This window comes from Pseudorca crassidens, chromosome 14, assembly GCF_039906515.1.
Source record: "Pseudorca crassidens isolate mPseCra1 chromosome 14, mPseCra1.hap1, whole genome shotgun sequence".
Lineage (NCBI taxonomy): Eukaryota > Metazoa > Chordata > Mammalia > Artiodactyla > Delphinidae > Pseudorca > Pseudorca crassidens.
The window spans coordinates 89,889,830-89,910,952 of NC_090309.1; the positions used below are offsets into that span (position 1 = coordinate 89,889,830).

A 21,123-nucleotide genomic window follows, 5' to 3' on the forward strand; every position below is an offset into this window, starting at 1 on the left:
CTGTAAAATGTAAGAATGATGCCTTAGCCGTAAGGCTGTAGCGAAGAACTTAACGACAGTGCCTACAAAGCATGCGTCCCGGCGCCCAGCCGTCCAACGACAGCGTCACAGCCTCAGGGAAGCCATTCCCTCTGGGGCGATGGAGCAGGGAGAGGCCCGAGCTGCAGACCGCCGGGCGGCCGTAACTGCGAGCCGGGCCGGGCCGGCTTCGCTCCGCCCCCGCCTCCCTGCGGGAGTCCCCAGGCCGGTCGTCCCCTCGCGGTCCCACTCTCCGGGGCCTGGGAGCTGAGAGCCCGGATGGGAGCCAAGTGGGCATGCGCACAAGCCCGGCACTGCCGCCATTGGCCGCCAGCGAGGAGCGCATTGATGACTCATCAGGAAAACACCGGAAGTGAGCCCTACGGGAGCCGGGGTGGGCCAGAAAGCGTTCCGGTTTGGCGCTGCCGGGGCTGGAGGGAATGAATGGACGCTGAGGTGGGGCGCACCCGCTCCGGGGACCGGCCTTAGGCGAGTGCGCCGCCGCAGCATGGAGGACGACGCGCCGGTGATCTACGGCCTGGAGTTCCAGGTGGGTGACAGGAGGGCCCAGCGACGTCGGTGCAGCCGAGGTCACTGGGGATTCGGGGGGCCAGAGGCCCTGGTCATCCAGGACGGGCCGGGGGCTTGCGTGACACACGGGGGGCGCAGCGGTTCTGCCCGCGACCCCCCGGTTTGGGAGCCGCCGCCGCCTCCCCTCAGCCCCGGGCGTTCCTTGTGGCCTAAGTCTCACCACTCACTTCGGTGTGTTTGCCTGTGTGCCTTTCCTCCAGCGTTGGCGTTCCTAGAAGCATGCACTCTATTTTTTTCTTTTTTATGTTAAAAGAAGTAGCTGATTTTTGCACTTGTTTACTTTACACAGCTCTGTGGGCCATGGCTTTCTTGAATTTGAAGAACCATTACTACAGTAAACATAAAAGAACCGAAAGTTATAGTGGAGGTTTGGTTGTCAGTGATGTTTAAATCACTGTGGAGAACAGTTTACATAGAAGATGGGAATCTGATTATTGACCATTGACTGAAGGTAATGAGGCTTGGAGGGTAAAATGAGGCACCACTGTGCAAATAAGAGGCAGAAGACCGGCACAGAGGGGCCGTTAAAATGAGAAAATGCCAAGCACATCCGTGTTTCTGCAACGTTTTGACTTGTGTTCATGATTTTAGCTCTTTTTCTTTTTGTGTATTTAAAATTTTTAAAACAAGTAATTCTTACGAGTTGTTTAAGCAGTCAGTGGCTGAAAATCTGATTAAAAATCAGCCAGCCCTAAGCACTCCCTTTCCATCTTATCTGAGTTCTTGAGAACAACCACTTTCAACATTTTAAAAAGCGTTTCTTCTAGTCTTTACCTTCTTGCTTTTATCTCTCGATATAACCTGGCGACTGGATGGCATGGCACGTGAGGATTTTTGGCTTTTTCTATGCTCTCCTGTCTTCCTTCAGACTCCCAATATAGTTAATTACAATCTTTTGCCAAATCTATACTCAGGTTTCTCGTTTTTCTAATTACATTGTTGACTGCTGGTTCAAGTAGGGTTCCATGACTTGTTTAGCCAGCTTTTCAGGATTTTTGCGCAGAAAAAATTTGAATTTTAAGTCGAGTACCTTACCTTATCTTTGTGTGCATGTCCTGGATTGCCTGGTTAGTGCTGTCCTTACTAGCTGTGCACCCGGTGCCGGTTTCTCCTCCCAGAGTTTCCCCTTCCTTGTCCTGCATCCCTTTGAGCCAAGTGCCCAAGTTCTTTGTGTTTCTATTACCATAACCTAGATGGTCTTGGGTGTGCTGTTCCTTTCACACTTGCTCCACAAGATGATGACTGGAAATCTGTTTACACTATAAAGACAAGTAATATATCAAATCTTGGGTGAGTTTTAGGACCCTTTTTCTTAAAGGGTGGAAGATTATTTTAAAGGACGTACAGGAACTGTGATCAAATAGCCAGTGGATCTGCTGCTTCCAACCCAATGCACGAAGACACTGCATTTTAACAGCGCCAAATTTAAGCACAAAGCCATCTTGTAGTTTCATTCTATAGGTTTGTTGTGTCTTCAGATATTGCATACATTATTCGTTGGGGTTTCTGTCTTTGCGTCCTTCCAGCATTGGGTCTGGTTTTCAGTTCCTCCAGCTGTGTCGACTCAGGTTCAGTTGTCTGGGGTTGTCTTGCCTTCCCTCTCTAGTCTTTTCTCGCTTGTGAAGAGGTGATTGCTCCATTGAGTTCTGTAGGTGAGTGTCCGTGTGTATAATCACGGGCTCTGGCTCTTCTGTGGCAGCATCCGCCTAATGCTTGCATCTTCTGACGCCTTTTCCTGTTGTCTCCTCCCCTCCCCTCCCCCTCCCCCTCCCCATGCCTCCTCGTGGTGCCCTTGCAGGGCTCCCTTGCTGGCCCCTAGATCATGTCCAGGGCTGAGCCCTTGCGTGCAGCAGCTCGCTGTAGGCTCTGTAGGTGGAGGTGGGCCAGGCCCGGGCCGACAGGAGTTCTTGCAGCTCAGGGCTTTGTTGAGTAAACCCTTTAGCTGGCATTTACCCCGAGGCCAAGGCGTCTGGCAGAGTCCGGCTTCCCACTCCGTCCCACGGAGCCCCAGGCTGCTCCCGAGGAGATGCCAGTCCGTCCCCAGCCCTGCTCTTGTTCTTGCCCCGGCGTGTGCAGGGCACCTGTTTCTGCCACCCGCTCCGGGCGGTTCCTGGTGTTGTCCCCGCCTGTGTCTGGGTGTCGCGGCCAGCGTCCTCTGCGGCGTCTTCTCTCAGCTGGGGCCTTGGCCGCCTCGGAGGCTTTGTTCTCAGGCGCGTTTGGATTACAGATGTTTCCACATTTCACTGAAGACAGAGTTTGTGTTTGTGCTCTTCATTTTCCTTCCTGCTTTTGTATGATTTCCCAGAGTCTGAGAAGAGAGGAGAGAAGCCTTCGCCACTGTTTGAAAAGTGAGCTCCAGACTTGGCTGGGCGAGGTGTCTGGGGCAGGCGGCGGGCGGGCACAGGAGCGCCAGCGGGCTCAGGTCACCTGAGATCCACTCAAGGGCTGAGGTGACTTGGAGCTCCAGGCTGAGCAGGTTCCTCTCACTCTAGTTCGCCCTCGCGCCTGGCCTGTGACCCGGGCTGGGGAGGGTCCCACCCCAAAGCCTCGCGCTCTGCTGGCCCCTCCTCCCCCCAGGATCCTGCACTCCGCTCGCCCAGCTCTGGGAGCCTGTAAGACGCTCTCCTCAGCATCACCGCTTAGCCGCCTGTTCCAAATTGATGAGGGCCTCCAGGCGAAAGTGGGTAGGAGGTCAGCCCTCCTCTAACTTCTCTCCTTACCTGGAGCTTGCATTTCCCGACTGGCAGCTTTCTGAAGCCTTGAAACAAACTCAAGCTTTTTGGTTTAGTTTCTCCAGCTGGCTCTGCAGGAGACTTGGCCTAAACCACCTGTTCTGCCATCACTGGGAGCCATTTTCTGCTCTGTTATTGAAGAATAATTTGTTCAACCAATCAATTACTGTTGAAAATAAATAATGGTTTTGTTAAAAAACACAATTTATATCTTTATTGCTTAATTTTTGTGCCCACTTACAGTTGTTTCCAGATATACTTTGGAAATGGAATTGTGTCACAAAGTGTACAAGAGTTGAGGGCTCTTTGTGCATGGTTCTAAATTGCCTTGCAGGCGCTCTGTACCAGTTGCTACTCCATCAGCAGTAGAAGAGGCAACTGCCTTTCTAATCTGTTAGATCCCACCTTCATACATGTGTGTGCATTTTCCTTCCCTCCTGCAGGCACGTGCTCTCACACCTCAAACGGCAGAAACAGATGCCATTCGGTTTCTGGTTGGGACGCAGTCTCTAAAATATGATAATCAGGTAACTATTTTTGACAAATGTATACATGTTAATTACTAAGGCTGTTCTTGGTTTTATAACCATTTCATTCTTGATTTTTCAAGCAGCATTTGAGAAAATTAATGCCACACAAACAAAATAAAACTTCCATTGGGATTTACATAGCCAACTGTATGTGATGATTGAATTAAATAATTTAAACTTATTCTGTGTAGCATTATTGCCGTAGTTTCGTGTTTTGGTTTTGTGGGTATATAGGTTTCACCGTGTAAGTGGTTGAGAAGCAACCCAGGGTACGAGGTCAGCATCACCCCTTTGATCCCAGCCAGTGGTCGACTGCTCTGATGGCTCACAGCACTCTCTCTAGCTGAGCCTGGACGAGGCCGTAATCCCACTGCAACATAGAGTTCCAGGCTGTCGCTGCCAGTTGGTCCAGGGAGATATACAGGGTGTGACCTATGTGCTGTCCTGGCCACTATAGTGGATAGGCTGTTGGATACAAGATTGAGGTTCAGTCCACGGCTTGACACAAAAGTATGACCTTGAGCGAATGGATTAACCTTGCTGGACTTCGTCTTCCTCATCCTCAAATAGAGGTAGGGTTGTCTGCAGGTGCCGTGGTTGTTGCGGAGTTGTGCACTGCCGTTGATCTTGGGGAAACGCACGTCAGGCGGTGTCACGTGGTGCAGCCCCCATCCAGTTACTGTTGTCAGTGGGGGGTAATGGTGTTAAAATCGCTGTCCAAGAGTATTCAGTGCCACATGGGGTGTGGTGAAATCCTCACTCTCCCATGTTGATGAGGGACTTTATGTTGGCATCGTCATTATGGCAGCTAATTTGATGGTATACATCTAGAGCTTCATAAATAAATGTTCATATTATTTAACACGTAATTCTTATACTCAAAACATCGAAAAAGCTTTATATACAAGGGATAATATCGTATTGGTGCATAGAATGGTGAAAGCACGAGAAGCGATCACATCGTGCAGGTAGTAAGTGGGATCCTATGGCATTCCCGTACTCGATGGCAGAGTCACATGACTAGCCTGGCTGAGCCTGGCCGCTGTCGGCTGTGTGCTCCCTCACTGCACGCCTGAAAAGCTGAGTCTCCTCAGAAGCGTTACAACCTAAAAATTCTTAGGTGATTCTGTGAAATGTTCAGATTGTATATACTGTGCGATCACTATTGTGTAAAAAAAAAAAAAAAAGTAGATTGTTTTGCAATATATACAAATATCGAATCATTCCATTGTACACCTGAAACTGATATAATGTTATATCAATTATACCTCTATAAAAAAAGTAGATAAAGTACAAAATTGAATCTCAGCATAGAATAAAGACTAGAAATAGGTCAAAAGGGCTCGAAATTTGAGCCATAGTTATCTTCAGGGAATGTGAATGTGATGTAAGTTGTTTCTTTATAATTTCCAGTTTTCTGAATATGTGTGTGTGTTACTTTCCTCCTGGAAAATGTCAGATGGGAATGATTTATTTATAAAGATAGTTAGCAGTGGCTGTCTCACAGGGCAAGAGGAAACCCGGTGACGGCACCGTGCAGCCTGGGGGTGCTGGTTGGCGGAGAGAGGGGAAGGCTAACCAGGTGACAGCACAGGGAGCTGGTGACAGGAGGCACAGCTGTTTCCTCTGGGGATGGATGGGTGGAGTTTGTGATGGGGGAGGTGTTAGAGGCCTGGGGACAGAGCCAGGTGGACGACTAACTGCCTTTTTCTCATCTACTTGTGTTTCAATTCCACCCAGCTCCGGGCCTGTACCATTGACCTTCTTGGTAGAACATCAGTTTTTATTTTTATTTTTTTTGGCTGCGCTGCACGGCTTTCAGGATGTTAGTTCCCCAACCAAGGATTGAACCCACGTCCTCAGTGGTGAACGCTCAGAGTCCTAACCACTGGACCACCAGGGGATTCCTGAACATCAGCTTTTAAACTTCTTAAGAAAAGAAAGAAATTGTTATTATTATTTAATGAGGGATGCTTATAAATTTTTTCTAGAAAATATTAAAAGCTGACAGAAACAAATGAATTAAGAACAAAATGAGGTAGTGTAAGGCATTAATAAGTTACATTGTACCTGGTTTTATCAGGCAAAATTGTATACCATTTGGTTATGATACTAAGAAAGGTTCGGCCCCAAATGACGTAAAGTGCTTTAATCTTCCTGAAATCTTTTTTGAAGCAAGATAATCTCGGGGGTGGGCCCAAGCATCTGCATTGCTAACCAGTGTCAAGGAGCACCTCTTATGTGGCCCTGTCATAATGGATCGTAATTATCTAAGCCAGGGGGGACATCAGCCTCCTGACAAACGTAGTTTACAGCTCCATATGCCTGTTTATCAAATGTACTCTCTGCGGGAACAGTCCTGGCTTTTAGAATATGGGCTGTCGGTCCGTGGGCCTAGTGAAAGAAACATTATCATCTTAGGTGAGAGACTTTGATTCTTCTTAAAAATCAGTCTTAGAAATCCAACTTTCCAATGGTAAGGTCCAGAAAAGTTCGGTAGTTAATGGTAACAAGTGCGTAACTCTTGGTAACCTCAGCCTTACTCCAGTGTGTAAGGCTCCTTGAGTGCTAGATGCAGAACCACTGTGTGCTCTGCCGGCTCTTTCCTTTCAAAGTCCTCATTAAGGGCTTCCCTGGTGGCGCAGTGGTTGAGAGTCCGCCTGCCGATGCAGGGGACACGGGTTCGCGCCCCGGTCCGGGAAGATCCCACATGCCACAGAGCGGCTGGGCCCGTGAGCCATGGCCGCTGAGCCTGCGCGTCCGGAGCCTGTGCTCCGCAATGGGAGAGGCCGCAACAGTGAGAGGCCGGCGTACCGGAAAAAAAAAAAAAAGTCCTCATTAAGCTGCTGATTCAGGATTGTAGCCTCTGGCTTCAGTTATTTTTTTCTGGCCACAGTTGAATTAAAGGGTGGAGGCTGAGGTTTATAACTTTCTCTTTACACTCTTCACCTGTGGTGGTCTTTTGGCTGTGAATCCAGACGATAGGAATGAAAGAGTGTTTCTGACCTGCTGGTGTTTCTTTTCTGTTTCCGGGAAAGGTACGTGGCCTTGTTGGGACAGTCATTCATTCACTCACTCACTCATTCATTCATTTGCTCAGCAATGCTTACTTAGTGTGGTGACAGGACTCTGATTCCTCTCACTGTGTTAGGTGTGAGACTCACAGAAGGAACAGATACATTTGTGCCCTGAGTTCAGCTTCCAGTGATGCAGTGACATAGATGTGCAGATAACTGCAGTGACACTGAGGAGAGAGGTCCAGGCGGAGTGGCACGTGGCCGGAAGGACACCAGTTTCTTCCTGGTGGCATCAGAGCCAGCATCACAGAGAAGGGGGTGTCTGAGCTGAGGCCTTCAGGCTGTGATGAGTTGTGTCACTTGCTGGTGGGCCTGTGTTTTCATAGTACTTTGGCTCATCCCCGGGGAGGGAGCCCAGGGGGAAGGGAGAGGCGAGAGGGAGCAGGGGGGCCAGGCCGCGTGCATGGACACCTGTGCCGCCGGAAACAGTCCTCACGCCCGGCGTGCATGTTTCATCTCAGACATGCATGCCTGTTCTGCTCACGTCACACGTGTGTTCCTCTCACACTTGACAGTGCTTCCCCTCACATATAGTATGTTTCCTCCCACATGTGAGACACAGGTCTTCTCACATGTGATGTGCATGGTTCCCTACATGTGTGCCACATGCTTCCTCCCTCGTGTGACACGTGTTTCCAGAGGCACCTGCCCCCGGTAGAGGATGCCCTGTGGTGGGGGGAGCATAGCATCCCTATTTCCTTCTGTCTCCAGAGGAAGTCCGGTTGTCCCTCTGGTTTCTGACAGTGTTACTGTTATCACACGATTACCACCTGCGTTTTAAAATGATGAGGGCCTTCTGGCTGACTGCCCCTGTCTCCTTTCCCCTGTCTCCGGCTTGCTTCCCTGCAGTGAGGGTGGACAGGGGCTTCCCCTCTGTGTCCTCTCCCGTCAGCGGTGTCGTGTGGGTCCCTGTCTGGCAGTGCTGTGTGTCTGTCATTCCCCTCCTTGGGACGTACTCCCAGCCGCCTCCAGCCATGAGTTGGTGAGAGAGAAAGATAATGATGGGGGTCCTGGCCTGTGAGCCATGGGGGACTGAGGGCCAGACAGGGAGTGCAGGCAGGTGGTGTCCACTGCGCCCTCAGTGGACAGGGTGGGTGCTATTGGCCCCATTTCCAAACGGAGGGGTCGGCTCTAGCAGCCACGCGGTTTCTCCCTGGGGCCCTGCTGAAGCGCGGCAGGATGACCACCAAGCCACCGGCTCCCTCTCCCCGCGTCCTCCTCGCTTGCACGCGCCGTGAACTGTGAAGATCGGCTGGGCGAGGGCGCGTCCTGGACACTTGTTGTGGCGCCCCCACGGCTGATGCCCCTGTGGGAGGAGGTGCCGCCCCTGCCCCGAAGCACCTGCAGTGCCAGCTGTGACAGTGACAGGGGCATCACGTGACCTCAGCCCAGCTCTGAAACCCCGCCCTCCGGAGCTCCGCCCTGCCTGGGGAAGGAGGGGTGGCTGGTAGGGTTTCTGTCCCCCTCCCCAGCTTTGCTTCGGGCCATCAGCTCCTCCCTGGCAACTGTTAATCCCTAGAAAGTGCCCCTCACCTGAATCAGTGCTACTGAATTCAGCCCGGCTGTTCTTGTGAAAATTTGAGGAGCTGTCACAGTTGCTGGCCTTTCTTTGTCTGATGAGCTGCTTTATTTTCTGTGCCTTTAATTTTGCGCTGCCTGTGTTTGCAGCAGGACGGGCACTTCTGGAGTCCTGGTCTCCCCTGAGCTCTCCTTTGTGAGAAGGTGGGCCCTCCTGGGAGGCTGTGCTCCTCTGGTCCAGCGGGAAGCTCTGGCAGAGCCCAGGGGCAGGGCTTTCGCATTGCAGGGGTTGGGTTGCTTCTGCACCCTGCTTTCCCTGCAGAATCTCTCTGCATGTTGCTTCTCCCCTATTTGTCGCGTAGATGGTGAGCGCCAGGGTGACAGAGAGGACCACTGTGGCCGGCCTTCTCTCAGCAGTCACTGAGAAGGCCGACATCCCCAAGGGGCTGGCAATGCAGCGGCCTTCTTTCCCCATGGCTCTTTTCCTTTGTAATCTTTTTTTTTTTTTTTTAACGTGTCAGCTCGATTGTTCTGTATTTGTATTTTGACCGAGGACAGCTTTGCTCATGTGCCCTCTCTGCCTGCAGGTCCTGTATTTGGCCACCCTCAGAATCACTGGAGGCGTTTGTTAGAAATTCAGGTTCCCAGCCCCACTCCAGACTGAGCCTCCATTTCTCCCCCGTCCCCCTCCCGTCCCCCTCCTCCTGCCCCGCCTCCCCCCCCACCCCGTCTCCCTCCCTCCCCCCATCTCCCCCCCTCCCCCTGACCCCCGCCCCATCCTTCCCCCTCCTTTAATGACTACAGGAATTTATGCTCCTGTTAAGGAAGCATCAGGAAGAGCTGGGTTTCTGGTGAGGCTGGATCCAGGGCAATTTCTGGAAGCGAGAAGGGAGGATCCTTAACTTTCCCCTGGAGGCGAGCTTTCGCTTTTTCCTTTCCAATTTTACAACACTTTTTTTTTTGTTTTTGAATTTTTAAGAGTTTACCTTAAGTTCAATAAGAAAAGAAGCACACAGAGGGCAGCGGCCTGGAGTCACGTGCTCCAGTGATGGGTACTGTGGACAGGGACAGCTTTCTCTGAACCCTGATTCTGCGGGAAGATGAGGGGGCTTGATTAAGATCATCTTTACAGGCTTCCTAATAAGTTTTATAACTCTGGCTTCTAAATTTTTATAGTGTCATCTGTGCCCTTAGCCCTGCACTGGTAAGTCCAACTTTAAAATTTTAATAATGGTAATACAAAAGATATGACCTTGAGCTTCATTACAAGCTGTTGGAAGCATTTTCCAAGCTCAGCAATTGCGTAAAGAATTTAAAGTAACACTTACACACTACCCAGACAACCACACATCTTCCCCACCCTCTGAGCCAACACTGAATGTTCTGTCTTTTGTGCCCCCATAATCTTTTGCACTCACCTTAATCGTAGTGTTTTCTCCACTGTAGTGCTTGTTTTTGTAATTGGCCTGTAACTGCATATGTTTATGCAACAGAACATTGCTGTGTACGTTGTGTGAGCTGGGCAGAGGGTGGTGCCCTGAGGACAGGCAGTTAAGTTACCGTCTCTTTCTTCCGAATCAGGAGCTGCCTGCTACTCTTGCTGCCCTGCTGCAGTGCAAAGCCCAGTGTCGGGGAGGGTGGGGTATCCCGTGCCCCGACGGTGTGGAGGCTCTTAGCACAGGCTCTGGAATCCCATTTCTAATCGAATGAACCGTGATACTCCAGCTCTGTAAACCTTGGTTTCTTCCCCTGTAGTCGTGGCTAATAATGATAGGTTATCATATTATCACAGGGCCCTTTTTAGGATTAAAGGAACCAGTGTGTGTAAAATAGCTCGATGCCTGTCGCATTTTGCATATTAGTCATTATTCTTTTGATCCCTACTTGTTTGTGGTGATGATGTCCTACCGTTCTCTCCGAGCGTACCTGGATTACAACATCTCATGAAGATGTAGCCTTTGGACCCGTCCATGAGCCTGCTGTAGGTGAGGACATGGAAGAATGCTAGGACTCCCAAGCTTAATGATGAAGGTTAAGGGCCATAGTATCAGACTATCAGGTTAGGAGAGGTGGACCTGTTGGGGGGGGTCTTGGACTCCTCCCAACGCCCAGCCGTCTAGGGCAGAGGCTGACTTGTGTGTGCCTGAGCGGGTAAGAAACGAGCCCAGAGGAAGACCAGCTGGGATCACATACTAGAGCCTGTTTGGACCCCGCGTGCTTCTGGTCTTCACAAGAAGGAATAGCCTTCCCCAGACGGAGCAGGTCCTCCAGAGGAGCGCAAAGTGTGGGCACAGAGGTCAGAGGTCCGGTGGAAGGACGGCTCCCAGCCAGGAGCTGCAGGTGTGCAGGGGGGCTGTGCGCTCACCTGGCACCTGGGTCCACAGAGCCAGCAGAGGAGGAGCCAGAGCTCTTGTGCTCCCCCGGGTGTTGGTCCCGATGTTTCAGGGTACTGCAGAGGGAGAGCTCTGGGGAGAGGAAGAATTGTACATTTAAGTGCCTCATTTTTAAGTGTTCATGGATTTTCTGATAAGGAGGAAACGTCAAATACTTAAGAAAAAAATTTCCTGTTCACCCTAACAACACAAAAATTCTGCCTGATTTTGTGTATTGCCTTTTAGTCTGTGTTCACATATAACTTTTAGAATGTAGAAGCTGTCCACCAGGAGTATTTCCAAACCCACTGTGAAAACTACATTGGGCTATGAGTCCTGTGAGAAACTGACTGAAAGTAGTTTTAAAGATAAAAACAACAGTCATGGTTTTTAATCTCCCTCCCCCAGAGAAGGGCGGGAGCCAGTGTGTGTGCCCCCCCACTCCGAGATCAGCCCTGCACGACCCCTTGGTCCCAGCAATCCCAGGAGCTTTGTCCCTTCTCCTGCATTGTATTCTCCGGGACACTGAGGCTTGGGGTCACACAGACTGTAAGTGGGAACGGCGGGATTTGAATTCTACTCTGAGTCCAGAGCGACCCCTTAAGGTACCGGGGGTTGTTTTCACATGAGGACACTGTACAAAGGAAGCAGCCGAGAAGAGAGAGGCCCTGAGCAAGTGCAGAGTGGAGATGCTTCGGGTGTCATGGAAACAGTTTTTAAAATATCATTTAATGTTTGACTGCAAAGTAGTGCATATTAATCATGAGAAATGTTAAAAATGAAAACAAACCACAAAGAAGTAAAGGAAAAGCCGCTATAATCCCACCACCCAAAGGTAACCAGTTGCTTTCTGGTTCTCTCATTCAGATGTGCTTGCTTTTTAACAGAAAGCGTGTGGTGCGTGTGTGCGGTTCTCTTACTGGTTCTTTTCCCCTTGGATATATGTTACGGACCCTCTTCCCTGAGACTAAATAGTTTTTATAGTAGAATGGATGGCTTCATAGTATTATATTACAGTCAAGTACTACAGTTTATTTGAACAATTCCCTGTTGCCAGACATTTAGGTGGCTTCTAATTTTTCATTATGACAATCAGTGCCACAGTGAACATTCTTGGATATAAATCTTTGTGCAGATTCATGATTACAAGTATAAATTTATTTTTAAAATGTTTAATTTTATTTTTTCCAGTGACTTGACTGTTGATAAGAGAGTGAACGTGGACATCATTTCCATTCCTCTAAAAATTATCCAGAAAAGCATGGTGATAGCACATGTAACTTTTCGTTTAGTGGCTAAAATGTCATGTCGTTATAATCAATGTTATATGATCAGAAGCATTGACAGCTGTTGGCTTTGTTTTTAAAAAGAGGTTTAAGATGTGCTAACACGCAGTGCTTTCTCACCCCTTCCTGCCTCATTTCTTTCCGACGTGAGTTAAATTGTGCCCACTACAGAGTGGGCAGAGCAGGGCTAAGACTGGGCCTCATCAGGCAGCAGTGCCCTGCCCTGTTCTCCTCCCACAGCTGTGCAGCAGGTCTGGGACAGTCTTGGCTTGGTGGCACCATCCTGGAAGACTCTGGCCCTGGCACCAGCCATGGCCTAACCAAGCGAGGCGGGGACGCAGCTTTTGGTGTCTTGTCTCTTTAGGAGTTGATGTGGCAGGGGGCAGGGTTCTGTAGCTGCAAATCGTAACAATACTTTGTGGGGATTTCACACTTGTCTTAAGTGTATACTGTTACTGTAGTAAGAATAACTGTTAAGTAAAGATGTGAAAGATGCATTTGATTATTATTCCTGTAGTCACTGTGTTCCATGAAGTCATGTGGAAACTGTGTGAGGTTCTGACATTCTCTTTCCTTGTGTTTATAGATCCACATCATAGACTTTGATGATGAGAATAACATTATAAATAAAAATGTGCTCCTCCATCAAGCGGGTGAGATCTGGCACATTAGTGCCAGCCCTGCAGACAAGGGAGTGCTGGCCACCTGCTACAACAAGAGTGAGTATCCCTAGGGGTCTGTGTGCGCCCACTGTTGGGTCGGCCCGTGATGCATAAGATGTTCCAGTCAGGGAAGTGCTGCGTTCACAGAGAAGCTGTGATACTGTGGGTAAATGTAGATTATACTAAGCGGTTATTGTAATCCAAAGCCTAAGAACTGAAGCTGGAATCATGGCTGTTCCAGGAGCGTTGACCCCGGGGAGTGGGAGTGATGTGCCCGAGGGTCTCCACGGGTGGATGTAGCTGCCCTCGTCCTTAATTAACTGCACCCTCAGGAGGGCAGCTGGACTTGCATCTTTCTCATCACCTATCAGTATGTGTGATAGCAGGACCAGTGAATCACAGCTTCTCGGTGCACACGCGTGCTGTATGGTCACGATCCTTCATAGGCTTCTGCCCAGCCTACCGTCTGCCTTCCCGTCTCTGGGACGTTTTAGCGTTTGTGTCAGTCCAAAGTCTATGGTGCTAAACTGGCCACACGACTTCCTTAATTGTTGTTACTCTGTCGTTGTCAGTAACTAGCATTCAGATTCTGGCTTTGGGAGGAAAGGAGAAAGGAAGCACAGAGATGTGGGCTTCCACACAGAGCGTCTAGAAACTGTTTGCTCTTGAGGAATCTTGGAATTGATTTTTCTTATAAATAGCAGTGTTTAAATTATGTCTGTTTATTGCAACATGCAACCCCCCCCTGCAAGTCAGTAGAAGTCTGTACTATGATAGATGCACGCATGCGTGTGCACGTGTGCACACAAACACACACACTCTGGAATAAATATCACAGTGGCCTTGTAAATAACTACAGAGAATTGGATTAACTCACAACTTACGTTTATAAATGCAGGTGAGAAAACCTCCCTCCACACCTTTTTTTCCTCCTGCTGAGGAGGGAGGGCGAGTAAAGCAGCGTTAAATCCTCTTGCACAGCCCAAGTAGGTACTACTTGCAGGCAAAAAACTTCTTGCAGAGTTCTGTTCTCTGTCTTGAAAAATGATAGTGAATTTGCTGTAGGTTAAAGTAAACTAGACATTCGAACTCCTTTTCCAAGCAAGCCACACACCCATCTATCCTAGCTTATGTCTCTGTCATTGGAGGAGCAAGTGACAGATGTAGCTTGTTCCAGATTATCGATAGGGATCTATAACTGCTGTCAATCAGACTTTAGCCATCACCTGGATTTTTGTGAAAATATGTTCTCAGAGTCCAGGTGCTGGCAGGGAAGCTGTATTAGTAGTAAACTCTTTTAGAACTTATTCTACGTGGATGAAGATTAAAAAAAAACACTGTAGCTTTTCTTTCTGATAATTTTACAAGAAAATGCATCACCGTGGAAGCAGAACGAGGGCACGTGGGTGGGTGAGGCTGGCTCCGTGGGGCCGTGCGGCCCAGGGCCGCGGTGAATGTGCACGGCACCGAGCAGATGGTTGGGCGGACGTGGGACGTGGCCCCTTTTGGAAGCTCACTCACACAGTTGTGTGTAATCACTGCTCAGAAAACAGTTACGGATGGAATCGGCTGATTTAAACTGAATTGAAAGACTGGTCTCTGGGATTTCACAAGATGTGGTGAGTTTCTTTGGAATGAGGGTGCCGAGATGTCCGAGCAGATGAGCAGGAGACCCAGGCCCAGATGCCACGGATGCTGAGTTAATCTCAGTGTTTGCGCCCTAAGTGGGGAGAGCGCCGGAGACCAGGAGGCGAATGTGACCCCTCCGTGCGAACCTCTCTGTAGCTCACGTGTAGTTAGTGAGGCCCAAGGCCATGGGACTGCACAATCACTGCACGACGGTCCAGTGATTTCTGCCAGATCATCCCCAGTTATTTTCCAGCATTTCCCCGTCAAGGTGGAGGTGGGACAGCGGTGAGGAGAGGTGGCCCCACCAGAGATGGGCAGTGGGCCCTGCTTCCCAGCCGCTTCCCAGCTCTCCATCCTGGCCGCCCTGGTAGCATCTGGCGATTTCGCCTGTAAAATGGGTGCAGTTCGACCCACGCCTTTATTTGGAAGCAAGGAGCGAGGAGGGCTCAGGCTGGGTGTGTGAGGGTTTGGGGGGCCCCGGCAGCCCAGGTCTTCACGGGCGCCCGGCCTGGTCCTGCTGAGTTTCTCTGGGAGCGGTGGTGGCCCCGGCCTGGCACAGCCCGCAGGGTCCCTCAGGAGCACCTCAGCCCTGATGCCCCTCCAGCCGTCCCACCACCACGGGAGCTCCTGAGTTTGGGGCACAGAACCTTCAGGGGTAGGCGCTGGGGTGCTCGAGGCCACAGGATCAACGTGCTGTCTCTATCGAGCGTACCGAAACCGTCATTTATAGCCTCCAGTGGGTGTCGTGGTTCTGAGGGGAATGCAGACTCGCCTGCATCTCATGACCACCCGAGACGTGCGGGGACCTTTCGGACAGCACCGCGATCCCTTTAGGCAGATGCGGGCCGGTCTGCAGGTTTCCGTGCAGGATGGACCCTCTGCCTGGCTTAGGCGTGGCCCGGGGAGGATGAGGCGGGGCCTTTGTTCTAAGCGGACGGAGGCTCCTAGTGTAGCAGGAAAGACTTGGCAGTGACACGGCCCTTCCCCGGCACCCCTCCGGCAGGCAGCCTCCCAGGTCCTGGCACCGTCTCCTGCCTTCACCTCCCTGGCCAAGTCCAAAGACCCTGGACGGATGGGCTGGTGTTCCTGTCCTTAGACAGCCTCCTCTCACCTCGGCCTCGCCCTCCAGTTGGAGGATCCCCGCCTCTGTCCCCGCCTGACCCGTGGAATGAGCCACGGCGGCGCCCTAGGCCCCAGTGGGGTCCTCTGAGGGGCTGGGTTGGGGCATCGGGGGAGCCCGGCTGGTCCCAGTGCCCTGGCTGGTGCAGTGAGCCGTGTCTTAGGCCTGGCCCTTCATCTCTGGCTCTGTGCCGTGCCCATGTGGGACGGTTCCGACGACGGGAGGGAGGCGCGCCCTCTGATCACTCTGAGAGCTTGTCTGTGGCCTTCAGTGGTGGGGGCTCCTCCTCCTTTTAAACACCAAGCAGAGCCGAGGTATAGCTTCGCCTGCCTGCCAGTTCCTGGGTCCCCAGAAGGAGCCAGAGGCCGTGAGGGCTTCAGTGGTCTTGGTTTTCTGTTTTTGCTTTTGTTTTTTATCGGAGTATGGTTGATTTACAAAGTTGTGTTAGTTTCTGGTGTGCAGCAAAATGCTTCAGTTATCCACATATATCTATCTATCTATTCTTTTTCATATTCTTTCCCATTATGGCTCATTGCAGGGTATGGAATACAGTTCCCTGTGCTATACAGCAGGTCCTTGTTGTTCATCTGTTTTATATATAGTAGTGTGTATATGTTAATTGCGAACTCCTAATTTGTCTCCCCCACACCTTTTCCCCTGTGGTAACCATAAGTTTTTTCCTGTGTCTGTGAGTCTATTTCTGTTTTGTAAATAAGTTCATTTGTATCATATTTTAGATTCCACATGTAAGTAATATCATATGGTATTTGTTTTTCTCTGTCTGACTTACGTCACTTAGTATGATAATCTCTAGGTCCATCCATGTTTCTGCAAATGGCATTATTTCATTCTTTTTTCATGGCTGAGTAGTATTCCATTGTATATATGTGCCACATCTTCTTTACCCATTCATCTGTCAGTGGACACTTAGGTTGCTTCCACGTCTTAGGCTGTTGTAAATAGAGCTGCTATGAACATAGGGGTGCGTGTGTCTTTTCGAATTAGAGTTTTGTCCAGATGTGGCCAGGAGTGGGATTGCTGGATCATATGGTTCCTTAGTTTTTTAAGGAACCTCCATTCTGTTCTCCATAGTGGCTGCACCACTTTCCATTCCCACGAACAGTGTAGGAGGGCTCCCTTTTCTCCACACCGTCTCCAGCATTTGTTATTTCAAGACTTTTTGATGATGGCTATTCTGACTGGTGTAAGGTGGTACCTCATTGTAATTTTGATTTGCAGTTTTCTAATAATTAGTGATTTTGAGCATCTCTTCATGTGCCTATTGGCCATCTGAATGTCTTCTTTGGAGAAATATCTATTTAGAACCTCTGCCTGTTTTTGTTTTTTTTTTTCCTGTACTCGGGCCTCTCACTGCTGTGGCCTCTCCAGTTGTGGAGCACAGGCTCCGGACGCGCAGGCTTAGCAGCCACGGCTCACGGGCCCAGCCGCTCCGTGGCATGTGGGATCCTCCCGGACCGGGGCACGAACCCGTGTCCCCTGCATTGGCTGGCAGACTCTCAACCACTGTGCCACCAGGGAAGCCCCTCTGCCCGTTTTTTGATTGGGTTGTTTATTGTTTTGATATTGTATGAGCTTTGTATATTTTGGAAATTAAGCCTTTGTCGGTCTCATTGTTTGCAAATATTTTCTCCCATTCTGTAGGTTGTCATTTTGTTTTGTTTATGGTTTCCTTTGCTGTGTAAAAGCTTATGTTTGATTAGGTCCCATTTGTTTACTTTGCTTTTATTTCTGTTGCCTTGGGAGACTGTAACAGTCTTGGTTTTAATGGATTTTGCCACTTTTGGTTTATAGAGTTGGTTTGGTGAGTGACGACTTGCATTTAAGCTCATGACAGTCATTACAGCAGAACCGTCCCTGCTCCATCAGCAGCCATGAGACTGGCAGTAGCTGCAGTGTGTGTTGCTGGCAGTGGGTGTCAGACACTGTTTAAACACTTGGAGGAGCACCCGCTCATCAAGTTCGCATTTTATTGATGAAGAAACTGAGGCATCGGAAGGCTGAGTGACTTTCTCAAGGTCATGCATCTGGTGGGGTCAGAGTTGGGATTTGAGCGTTGGATTCTGGTTCCAGGCGGTGCCCTTGACTGCCAGACAGCGCCTTTTCAGTCGGAGTTCCACACATGAGAGGGCTGTTTAGAGCCTGCTGATCCATCCTGAGGCCACACCAATGTAGTACAAGTTTCTGGCTTTAGACATTCACTCCCATTTCATATTTTTAAATCATTATTTCTTGGAGTTTCTGTTGTGCTTAAGACATTGCAGTAAGAGCTGAGGGTGGGAAGATGTGAGACTGAGTACCGGGCTCCGAGAGCCACAGCACATCCCACAGGGCAGGTGCAAGACGACACTGATGGCAGCCCGTTCAGTGGGCGCAGCTGGAAAACCGCGTCGGGGTCCTGTCCTCGAATGTGTAGTCAGAAGTCTGTGCCGGTGCTGCAGCCAGGGCACCATGGAGGGCAGGGGGAGGGGGCAGGGGAGCCGTGGCAGATTCAGAGCCCGACCCCGGCCTGGTCCCGCTGTGAGCTGCCCTGCGGCCGGTCTTTGGCCATCTCCCATAAGTGAGGGTGGGATTCACTGCCGGCTCCCCTGTCAATAATTGCCTGTGAGAACAGTTAAGTTTTAAGAGGAATCAGTATCCTTTGGGCTTGTATGATGACTCCCCAAAATACGGCCCAGGGTGACATGGTGGGGCTTTGTTGAGAGGTACGTGAGTGTGTCTTCTGTCCGCCATGTCCCTCGGGTGATGTTGGGAGCCCTCCCCGCTCGCGTGTCACCGTTCCCATCCTCCCAGACTCCATGGGTCACCTGAGCAGTGAGGTGCTAAGAGTCCCTCTAGCTGCCCGTCTAGGGGTCTCCGGTAGCAGCAGATCGGAATGCGGTTGTTTCTGTTCACAGCTGCAGTTTCCCATTGATCTCTGCGTCAAATAAGAAAATAGCATGTTTTGAGTTTAAATGGTTACTTTGTGAAAATAAGCAAAGGGAGGAAGTAGGTTTTCCCGGGAAAAGAACGATTTAAGGCCCCTCCTTATGAAACCATAATTCTGAGATAAAATGGTTGAGGTTTTTAAGAAGAATGGCATCCCCGAGGAGCAGGGAGAGAAACTAGAGTCCACGACACTGTCGCCTGCTCTGCTGAGTAGAGGAGGCCCGGGAAGGACCCTGCCCCACACGCCACCTGGTCTTTCCCCAGCAGATGGGCTGCGTGCCCCCAGCTGACACCGACTTTGTGTTTTCTGTGCAGATGTGGAAAGACTGACGCCTTCTTTCAGGGTGTAGGTGCTCAGCTAGGCAAGGGGAGAGGTAAGTTTTCTTATGATCCCGGTGCCGAGGAAGAGTGTGTTGAAAAGAAAGAGGTCAGGACATTCTCCGGGGGGAGCAGTCTCTTTGGGGAGCCCCGAGGAGCCCTGCGCCGGGTCGGCCCCTGGCCTTGCAGACATGGGAGGTCCCGGCAGTGCCAGCTCGTCTTTCCTTCTCACACCAGGCCAAGAAGAATGGGCTTGGAGATGGAAATGGTTTGCACTCCATTTAACACTTATAGATTTTGTGGGCTCTCGTTTTTTGTGACTAACAAAAATAGAACTGATGGGCCTCTCTTCACGGGGATAGCTGTGCGCTGACCAGTGTCAGATGAAGCTGATTTCACTGGGGGGTGGGAGCCTGGTGGGTCTGCAGCTGAATGTGTGCTGTGCGTGCGGGATGCGTGTGCTGCATGAACGTGAGGGTGTGTATTTCGTCACATCCTCTTCGGTCTGGGGTTCAGGTGGATGTACTTCACTGGGGTCACTTTGTCTGGTGAGCGATGGGAAACCAGCCACGTGGAATGTTGACCACGGAGGCTGTTGGTTGTGATTTTGGGGTCAAGTTACTGTTTTGTTCCAGTGCTGTTTCCTTCAGGGTATGGATGTGATGAACTCTTTTTTGCCAAAAACTGCGCATGTCGTTGCTGCCTGTTCCCATGAACAGCTTATCTGTTAGTGATGAGTATGAGGTGGCCTGGCAAAGAGAAGCACCCTGTACCCACCTCTGGCTCATGTGCCACTTGCCTTCCCACGAAGAGGAAGCAAAGCTTCTGGACGGCCTGGACAGCGGGGTGCAGGGGTGAGGTGCAGCCCATCAGAGGACCTGGCCGGCATCGGGGAGTGGGCTCGCCCAGAAGACTGGGCTCGAGGCCCCTGCTTCATGGCTCACGGCGCTTACTGTGAAGCCGTGCACTGACGGTGGCTCTCACCGTCACTGTTACCATCCTGTTTTACCCATGAGGGAATGTGCTGGTGACGTTGACCATGACACCTGCCCTTTAACGCTAAGCTGCCAGGCACCAGCCCAAGCGTTATGTGAACTATCTGGTTTTCTATTATTAGAATTTCTCCCAGTTTATTGAGATATAGTTGACATGTAACATCATGTTAGTGTCGGGTGTACAGTGTAACGATTTGATACCCGTACGGTTAAATGCTCTTGGCGGCTTTCAAATATCCAACACGGTATTGTTAACTATAGTTGCTGTGCCGTACATTACCTGCCCAGGACCCATTTATCTTGCAACTTGAGGTTTGTACCTTTTGACCCTCTTCACCCAATTCTCCCACCCACACCCCCACCTCTGGCGACCACCCATCTGTTCTCTGTATCTGTGAGCTTGTTCTTCTTTTTTTTTCCAGATCCCACATACATGTGGGATCTTTCTCCATTGGACTCATTTCACTTAGCATGGTGCCCTCCAGGTCCATCCACGGTGTCGCTGATGAGGATGTCCTTTTCACAGCTGAATCATACTCCACTGTGTGTACTCACCACATCTCCTTTGTCCATTCACGCATCGGTGGATACTTGGGTTGCTTCTGCATCCTGGCTATTGTGGGTAACTCTGCAGTGAGCATGGGGTGCACCAGCTATCTAGATTTTAGTTTAATCCTGCTTTATGTGCACTTGCCCAGTGAGGACTTTGTTGCAGTGATTTACAGGCTGGTGGTCCTATTAGCAGTGGAGCCGGGATTTGAATCTGTGCAGCTCGGCTCCGGAGCACCTGACCCGCAGGGCTTCAGGCTTCAAGGATGTTGTTTCTGGGCAAGGATTTCACAAACATTCCTTGTTATAAAGATGTTTTCTTCCTGTTGGTTTTTGTCATAAAGAATAGAGATGTAATGGCCCCCACTTTTGAGTGATGTTTGTAATAATGTTCAAATATTGGGGTTTAGAGGCCAGTGAGGTCACAGATCGTAACACAGGCCCCCGTTATCTCTTTAGAAGTAGATTGTATTTTATAGACCCAGTATTCAGTTGCTCGTCCCAATGTCCCAAACCCACTGCTCTTATTCCTCTAGGCACCGAGTTGTGTGACACGTGCCACATGCCCAGAATCTGTTTTGCCTTCTGAGTTTTGGATAGCAGGTGAGGAGAGTTCTGACTGCTGGGGGTGCATCTGAGCCTTGCTGAATTCATCAGGCTCCTGATTTTGGGTACTGAGGGCTTGGGCAGTGAGAGCTCAGACCACAAGGGCCGCCTGCATTGTTCTCGTACAGTCATCTGATAGAAGTTAGATGGAGTTCCAGAATGGAGGGGAGGTTT

General features: G+C 50.3%; 1 protein-coding gene across 2 annotated transcripts in view; it reads left to right on the forward strand.

The window, feature by feature from the left end:
- Window positions 1-392: 392 nt before the first annotated feature.
- EIPR1 (EARP complex and GARP complex interacting protein 1) overlaps window positions 393-21,123 on the forward strand; it is an 89,122-nt gene continuing 68,391 nt past the window's right edge. Inside the window, exons 1-3 of one of the 2 annotated variants that reach the window (XM_067703790.1) lie at window positions 395-568; window positions 3,785-3,868; window positions 12,711-12,843. In XM_067703790.1, the coding sequence (XP_067559891.1) occupies window positions 527-568; window positions 3,785-3,868; window positions 12,711-12,843 (259 nt within the window). In that variant the 5' untranslated portion in view covers window positions 395-526. Of the gene's footprint in view, window positions 569-3,784; window positions 3,869-12,710; window positions 12,844-21,123 lie in introns of both variants that reach the window. The other variant, XM_067703791.1, reaches the window with a different exon arrangement.